General features: G+C 49.3%; 1 protein-coding gene and 1 pseudogene across 1 annotated transcript; one reads left to right on the top strand and one right to left on the bottom strand.

Annotated features, from left to right (window-relative positions):
* Positions 1-2,655: 2,655 nt before the first annotated feature.
* LOC102434499 (speckle-type POZ protein-like) lies at positions 2,656-4,014 on the bottom strand. The gene is given in 3 exon segments (XM_014450966.1): positions 2,656-3,039; positions 3,267-3,368; positions 3,370-4,014. Coding segments are annotated over 3 exon segments (1,131 nt in total).
* A 2,617-nt stretch (positions 4,015-6,631) lies between these two features.
* On the top strand, positions 6,632-7,681 carry LOC102434814 (annotated as a pseudogene).
* Positions 7,682-8,942: the final 1,261 nt, after the last annotated feature.

The raw sequence follows: 8,942 nt of genomic DNA, 5'->3' as shown, positions 1-8,942 counted from the left end.
CACATCTTGCACACGTGCCGCTCACCTCACTCTGAACCTCACACCCGGCCGGCGCTCTAACCGCTGAGCCGTCAGGGGCAGGTACCTTGGTTTCGGGCACATCCCCACTAGGGGGTGTGCACGAGGCAGCTGATGGATGTTTCTCTCATCCATGTTTCTGATTCTCTAGCCCTCTCCCTGCCTCAAAGTCAGCGGTTCTCAACCTGTGGGTCGAAACCCCTTTGGCTACACATTAACATGCAGATCCGAGAACCCGGAAGAGGGGGAAAATGGCAGACTTGGGATTTTCATCGTCACACGGCTTCACTCACCAATTTCAGGACCATTTCTTTGGCGAATCAAAGGGGAGCTTCACTGGGACATTCGACCAACAACACCTTGTGCCTCTGGCTCTGCTGCTGACCTTGCAGCTAAAGCCATGGGACCGTGACCAAAAACTACACCCACCATTTCAGCGATGCTGCCACGCCAGCCATCATGCCATCCCTGGACCGAATGAGGTCAAGGCTCTGTGTCTGCACCACTTCCCTCCCAGCACTGACAAAGGATTCGCCAGACACTGCTGCACTGAGTGAGCACCCTCCCTGACTAGTATGTTCCTTGGGGTCTGCTTTACCTACAGACTGCTGAGGACTTCTTCTGGCAACCTCATGCTCTGTCATTGACAAACACTGGCTATTGCTTCCATTCACTTTTTCAAGTGGCCATTTCAAACCGTTCCCAGCCGCCTGGACTACAAATACACATGCTCTCCTGCTCCTCTTGACACCACTTGCTAGAGGCCTTTGCCCGTCCTGAACGGAACTTTTACAAGCAGGAACCAGTGCTTGTTCATTGACGAACTTTCTGACTCCACCACAGTTCCATCCAGAACAGTCACTGACTGTGTGTGAAACAAACTGATGAAACACAACACATCTTTCACAATCACAACATGGGGGCATCCTAGCTCTTCTTCTTTTCACTCCCTTTTGGAAATAGATGATAGAAAAATGGCTACAAGAACAACATTGGGTCTTTCCATCGTTGAAAATGAGCATATTTTTGAAATTATACCAAAGCTTCATAAACTCTGAAGAGAGTTGAGAAATAGAGCACAATCCAGAGAACGCATTCTATGCCACGCATCATGTGTGAAGATTTCCCCAAACAGAGTAAAGCACAAACCGATACTTACGTTTTGAAAATCATCATCATATCTAATAATACAGTAAATGGATCTTCATGACATAAAAAAACTAAAAACAAAAAAAGATAACATATGTGTCTTAATAGATACTAAATTAGGAAAACGCCTTTCTTAGATCCTACAGTTCCCTGGCATGTAGAATGATTCCTAATCTATTTCCAGTCAAAAGTGACTAAAGCAAAAGGTAGGCCTGAGACAGAGAGAGAAAGAGCAGCAAGAGATTCTACATATAAGGAACTTTGAGCTACATTTATAAAGGTCGCACTTCCACCTTCTTAATCCAGGAACGCCCCTACTCAGCCAATAGGTTTGAGCACATATTGCAGTAAAGGTGGGGAGGTGGGGAGGACATTGTAGTGGATGTGGGTTTTAGCACAGCCAAGAAGAAAGAGTTCCTTGTGTACATTCCTATTCCTCTTTTCAATCATCACTACAGACGCCAGCAGCACTATTCCAATGTCTGCCACTTCTATCTCCCAGTCATGTCTCCCAGATGTAGAAGTCTGAGCACCCCAGTCATGACAACACTCAGATACAAGAGAGACAACATGTGCACCTGAGGACCACATCCCACACAAAGGTTTATCAAACCTGCAGGTAGGAGGACAAGACTATGAGTCCTTCCTGGCTGCAAAGTGATAGTCGCTGCAAAAAGAAAAAGAAATCAGGTGGACACATTGCAAATAGAGTCCTGAGGCAAAAATTGGTCTTTCAAGATGCTAGTTTATTATGAGGTCATGACAGCAAGAGCAGTTTTGGTTTTTATAGCTAACAAAGTGCAGAGATTACCGCAACATCTGCAGAACAAGCAAGTCCCTAAAGACAGACATTGGAACATTTTCCTAAATGTAGATGTTTATGGCCCAAATGGAAGACTCATCTCACCCTGGTCGGTGTCTCAGTGTTTAGAGCTTTGGCTCAGACCTGAAGGGTCAGGGGTTTGATTCCACTCAAGGGTGCATAACTGGGTTGCAGTTTCCATCCCTCGCAATGCATCTGTCTGGGCATTGCATCTCTTTCTCTTTCTCAGAGTCTCAGTCTCTGTCTTTCCTTCCCTCCTTGGCACTCCCTCTAAAAATCTATGGACGAACATATCCTTAGCCTGGCCAGTGTTGCTCGGTCATTGTGTGTCAATCTAGGATCCATTGGTGGTCAGGGCAGATGCCTTGGTGGTGGGTTTGACTGCCAGTAGGGTGCATGCGGGAGTCAGTTTACGGAAGATTCACTCTCATCGCTGATGTTTCTCCCTCTCTCCCAACCCCTTCCTCTCTGAAATCAATAAAGATGCATTTGAAAATGTGATTTCTTTAAGGGAAATAATGAACCTAAAATCTTGGGCCGAGATGCAGACTTCCCCTGACAACAGATGAAAACTCCACAGGTTGTGCTGTCTACCAGATGCTCAATGGCAGCAGCAGTGACTTCTGCTTCTGGAAAATCAAAGGAGTCTTACAACAGGCAGGATCTCAGGACTGCTTCAGGCAATTGCGTGGGGGTCCCAGACAAGCGCCCTCTGCTGACGCCAGAGAGCGGTACATCTCAGACACCAACTGGAGATGGGACCCCACCATGGCCTGCCACCCCTCAGTCTCCAAGACATCCTCAGCGTGAGAGTTGATGAAGTCCACTGCCTGAGGTTTCAGTTGATCTGCTCTGTGGAGGTCAGCCAAGGTGAGCATTTCCGCAGCATCCTCCTCAGAGAGGTGTCTGCTGAGGGCTTCCTGGCACATGACCTTCAAACGCTCCAGGGCATACTTGTCAGCAGCTGCCAGCAAACCATCAGCCATTTTGTCCAGGTTCGGAGCCTTCTCCGTGTAAATGAAGCACATCATTTCCTTAAAAACTCCAGGCTCACCAGAACCGGTTTGGCTCAGTGGATAGAGCGTCGGCCTGCAGACTGAAAGGTCCCAGGTTCGATTCCGGTCAAGGGCATGTACCTGGGTTGCGGGCACATCCCCAGTAGGGGGTGTGCAGGAGGCAGCTGATCGATGTTTCTAACTCTCTTTCTCTCTCCCTTCCTCTCTGCAAAAAAGCAATAAAATATATTTTTAAAAAAAAAAACAAAAAAAAAAAAAACTCCAGGCTCCATGTCAATGATTTCAACCCGACTCTTGTTGCTCTCCTCCATTGCATGCGCAAACATGGCCCTAAACACTGGGGAACGAGCTGCTAAGATAGCTATTGTGAGCCTGGAATTCCTGGCCAGCAACACAGAAACAACAGTCTGTGAACCAGGAATGTTCCCGAAGTCCTCCTGGCGCATGGGCCACCTGGCACTCAGGAACCGTCACCATCTCCGTGGTACTCTGGCCAGAAATGGTGAAGGAATCTTGCACCACACTCACCTCAAAGAAGAGGGCCAGCTTGTCATCAGGGAGAAGACTATTGTCTTCATCCAAAAGAACATCTCTATGGATAAATTTCTTGAACCCCAGTCTTTTGCCTTGTACAAAGCTATATGCCCAGTGACTCTCCAAAGATTTGATTTCTTCTCCCTTGTCACTCAGGATGGAGAGTTTGAATTTTGCCAAAAATATACACTTTGGAGAACTGACCAGAGACAGGTAAAGTGACAGGTAATCTTTGCTTACTGTATCTAGCCCTTTTGGGTATACCCTCAAACGCCATGTCAGTTGATCAATGGCTTCTGATGAAAAGGTGGAACTTTGAATGACGTCACCCACTTCCTGCCAGCAAAAGCTAAAGTCACTGATGGTCCACATGTGGGAGAATTTCACTACCGTGATCTCAGTGTGGCACCAGCTCTCCGCTACAGGGCCACTCAACATTTCTGCTGGAGGTGGCCGACTTGGGACCCTCGACATTGCAAGTTTGAAGGTTCAACAAGATTTCAAAGTCAGAGGACAATGATTTCTGTTCTCTTTTCACCCACGTTAAGTCAGCAGTGAGAAGATGAATGTTGGGGTCCAGCCCCAGCAGGTCCAGGGGTTCCCAACAGTGTGGACAGCGTCGGCGAAGAAGGAATGACACGGAGACAGCGTTCAGATGATCAGCACAGCCAGCTTCTCTAGCCAGGTTCTCTAGCTAGGTTCTCTCTTTATTCTCCTGTTACATCTGTGTTTATACCATTTGATTTTAATCCTATCCATTCTATTCCAAAGGTTAGGGCATTTCTTATCGCCATTCCAATGTCACCACTCTACTCTTCTGTTCAGCTACAAGGAAGTAACTGAAGGAGATTCTCCTAAGTAAAGATTATGTAGCTTAAGCCTGATTGTTCATTGTTGAGGTGATTAACTACCCGCCTGGCGCTTAGTTAGGGGTTTTACTGATTTATTCCCTTCCTTGGTCTTGTTAATCCCTAACTCCAGGGAAAAATTCCCACCTGGGGAAACAGCCTTTCTCAGACAGGTGACCCTGGTTAAAACACATAGCACTGAGAATGGGAGCAAACATATTAAGAACACTATGCCATATATGCCAGGTCCCTTGAAACATATGCTCCTGAGCAGCTGGCTGGTGAAGGAGGGAAGCCCAGGCATACATATGTGCACGTGCTTAATATTACACAGTGGTTAGCGCTTTGGAGAAAACGGGCCCAAGACAAGTGCCTAGGGATCAGTGTGACGGGAGGGTGGGTGTGTCAGATTCACAAGGTCAGAGAAGGGCTTTCTCAGGAGATAACATTTACAACACCTGTGGCACAGGGTCCCGAGCAGAGGAAAGAGGTGGGGTATTGAGCTGGCTGAAGGCTACTCCCTTCTCAGTCTCGGTACAGAGGGTGAGAGCAGAGGTTGGACAGATGCCTAGCAGCCTGGAAATACAGTCCCTTTGATCCAAGCTGAGATACTGGGGACTTTCCTGATTGAGACGGGACAATTGGGCAGTTTTCAACTGCAGACTCGCATGTTCTAAAATTATGCTTTGTTAATTTTTTGGAAAATAAACTTCAGTGGGGAATCCCCTCTGAGATTACTTCAACTGCAAGTGAGAGAGGAAGGCGGATTGGCTGGGGAGGGATGGGAGTCAGGAGTGTAAGAAGCAGAGTTGGGGAAATACTTTTGTTGTTGTTGTTAATCCTGACCCAAGGATATTTTTCCAATTTTTTTTTTTTTTTTTTTAGAGAGAGTAGAAGGGAGGGGGAGAGGCAGAGTGAGAGAGAGAGACATCAATAGCTGCCTCCCACACACTCCCCAACCAGGGCTGGGGATTGAGCTTGTAACCAAGGTACGTGCCCTTGACTAGAATCGAACCCAGGACCCTGGAGTCCCCAAGGCGACGCTCTATCTACTGAGCCAAACTGGCTAGGGCATGGTTGGGGAGATATTTTGAAACAGGACTTCCTATTGTATTTGAAATAGGCTAACACTGAAAGAACTCAAGTAGGAATACTGTGTGAGGAAAGACATATTTCCATTTTATGATTTGTGGAAAACTGAGAGAGAAGCAATTGCTAGTTGGGGCCTATGGTTTCTCTATTTTTAAATATTTTTAGTGATTTGAGAGAGAGAGGAAGGGAAACGAAGAGAGAGATAGAAATATCAACATAGATCAGCTGCCTCCTGCTGGGATCGAGCACAAAACCTGGGCATGTGCCCTGACCAGGAATCAAACTGGTGACGTCCTGGTTCATGGGTTGATGGCCAACCACTGAGCAACCTGGCCAGGCCTGTGGTTTTTCTCTTTAACATGACTTAGAAGATACATGTATATGGAAAGGTCACTATAGTCCCACCCATATAAGGCGTGAAATGGCTTCTGATGGTCCTTGAAAGTCTCTAGTTTGCAATCTGTAAGACCTTTTTTCTTTTCAATCCTCATCCCAGGATATTTTTCCATTGATTTTTAGAGAGAGTGGAAGAGGGAGGGAAAGACAGAGAGAAATATCGATATGAGAGAAATACATCGATTGGTTGCCTCCTACACACGCCCTGACCAGGGCCCGGGCTGGGGAGAAGCCTGCAACCAAGGCACATGCCCCTGATGGGAATCAAACCCAGGACCTTTTAGTCCACAGACTGAGGCTCTATCCACTGATCCACACTGGCCAGGGCTGTAGAAAAGATTTTTTTATTTTAAATATATTTTATTGATTTTTTACAGAGAGGAAGGGAGAGGGATAGAGAGCCAGAAACATCAATCAACTGCCTCCTGCACACCCCCCACCAGGGATGTGCCCGCAACCAAGGAACATGCCCTTGACTGGAATCAAACCTGGGACACTTCAGTCCACAGGCCGATGCTCCATCCACTGAGCCAAACGGTCAGGGCTAGAAAAGACTTCTGATATGGGGTCTCTGGATTTCTGAGAAGATGAAGTGCAGACAAAGAAAAAGAAAAATAGACTGTGAAGGAACACTTTGTGGGAGGCAGAGCTTCACTGTCAACACAGTAACAATGATTCCGGGACCAGGTCTTACCAGGAGACAGAGCGTACGGCACAGGCAGCCTTGCCCACACCTGCCCTGACCAAAACTTTCTCCTTCAGCAGAACCAAAGCCAGAGATCCACCCATGTCCCTCCTGCTCTGTGGCCTGCTCCAGTCAGACATTCCTCAGCCAACATGTGAAACGCAATCACCCCTCTGAGATTCTGCCAGGAGCACCTGCAGGAAACCACCTCCAGTCAGAGGAACCCGGCCCAGAGCGTCAGAATCAACAGCAGCAGCAACAAACTGGTCCACACGGCTGGAATGACAAAGCTGAAGGTCAAGAGGTCAAAGGAAGGTCCAAACCTTTGCTTAAAAGGATCAGGCAGAGGGGAACTTCAAGGGCCTCTTTCAAGCCTCCCAACAGACATATGGGGAGCTCCAGTGAGCGTGAGAGAATAAGGGAGGAAGAGCCCAGCACAGGCCAGAATGTGAATCACAAGAACACAGGCAAATTATTTGTGGGAGTAAAAAGGTCAAAAAGTGTAACAATCAAGCATGGAGGGTGTGGGCAAGGCTTCAATGATGGGTCACATATCGACACACACCAGAGGACACACTCAGGGGAGAAGCCATATATTTGCAGAGAGTGTGGGTGAGGCTTTACACATAAGTCAGATCTCATCAGACACCAGAGGACACACTCACAGGAGAATCCCTATGTGTGCAGGGAGTGTGGGCGAGGCTTTAGAGATAGGTCGACTCTCATCACACACCAGAGGACACACTCAGGGGAGAATCCCTATGTGTGCAGGGAGTGTGGGCGAGGCTTTAGAGATAGGTCGACTCTCATCACACACCAGAGGACACACTCAGGGGAGAAGCCCTATGTGTGCAGGGAGTGTGGGCGAGGCTTGACAGAGAAGTCAACTCTCATCACACACCAGAGGACACACTCAGGGGAGAAGCCCTATGTGTGCAGGGAGTGTGGGCGAGGCTTTACACGGAAGTCAACTCTCATCACACACCAGAGGACACACTCAGGGGAGAAGCCCTATGTGTGCAGGGAGTGTGGTCCAGGCTCTAGAGTTAAGTCCAATCTCATCAGACACCAGAGGACACACTCAGGGGAGAAGTCTGGTGTTTGCATTGAGGGTGAATGAGTCATTAGCCCTAAATCGCACCTCAGCAGCTGTAGGTCAGTGTAGGCACCACATACCTCATATCCCAGCTCTGAGGGGCTTCAGAGGAAGCCTGCTGGCCCCTTCCCCTCCCCAAGAGTGTAATTAGTACAGAAATAACTGGTCAAACATCCTCCACCTTTATGAGGAGAGGCAATAGACAAACAGTTCCTTAAGTGCTATGGGGATGTCAACACCAATGTCCCCAAAGGTGTTTTTGGCCTCGTTTTAATAAAGTTTGTGTCCAGACAAACCTGAAGCTGACATGCCTCATCCCCCTTATCACTGAAAGCAGAGTTCCAGGAGGGCCACAGAGAACGCTCAGCCACAGACCTGAACCCGGGAAGGCGGAAGCTGACATCAGTCCAGTGAGGTTCCTGCCAGGGAGAGGGATTGAGACAGACTCATCAGGAATGAGAATAGCCCCCCACCAACCCTTGGCTTCTCCTGGCTCCTCCCCTGATTCCTCCAACCTCTGAAGGCTCGGGTGAAAGCCAGGGAGGGTGTGCGTGTGCCCCCGCGCGCGCGCGCGCGTGTGTGTGTGTGTGTGTGTGTGTGCACGTGCACACACCTGTGCTACCTCAGTCTGAGCACTGGTCGCCCTCTTCTTGCTGCCTCTATAGCATCGGCATCTCGCCTGGGGTACAGCATGTGGGCACCAGGTCCATCCACAAGGGTTTGAGTCTCAGCTCTGCCTTCACAACTATGTGTCCTAAGGACAGACCCCCAACGTCTCTGTGCCTCTTTCCAATCTATAAAGTGGGAGGGTGGCCCAGCCTTTGGAGTGTCGTTCAGAGTGGGGTCAGCACCGGCGCCTCTGGCTCAGGGTGACTAAAACGTGCGTCTCTCGGTGAACAGTGTCTGCCAGGCCTTGAGGTGACAAGGGAGGCAGAGGGACTGGGGGCCCGGGAGCCAGTTCAGAGCTCGAACAGCCCCACTGCTCTCTGCGTGGACTCGGCTGCCTGAGCAGGAGGCGTGGGGTCAGGCATGCGCCTCCCCCCGGCCACCCCCTCCCACTGAGCCTGAGCAGGCGGCACTTCGAGTGACCAGGACACCAGGCCCGCGCCACCCTGCTGAGAGCTGCTGGGTGCACCGCACCTCACAGTGTGTGCGAAGCCCACCTCGCAGCAGCTCCTGGTGCTGGCCTTGTACCTGGGTCCGCGGGTCTAACCCTCCCCTGACCCGTCTAAAATCCTTAATTGCACGTTTCTTACGGGGAGTCTGATGGGCCCTGGACCCGCGT

The sequence above is a fragment of the Myotis lucifugus genome, unplaced genomic scaffold (assembly GCF_000147115.1).
Source record: "Myotis lucifugus unplaced genomic scaffold, Myoluc2.0 scaffold_5554, whole genome shotgun sequence".
Taxonomy (NCBI): Eukaryota; Metazoa; Chordata; class Mammalia; order Chiroptera; family Vespertilionidae; genus Myotis; species Myotis lucifugus.
The sequence above is the reverse complement of the archived record's forward strand: the minus strand, read 5'-3'. Positions and strand labels throughout refer to the sequence as shown.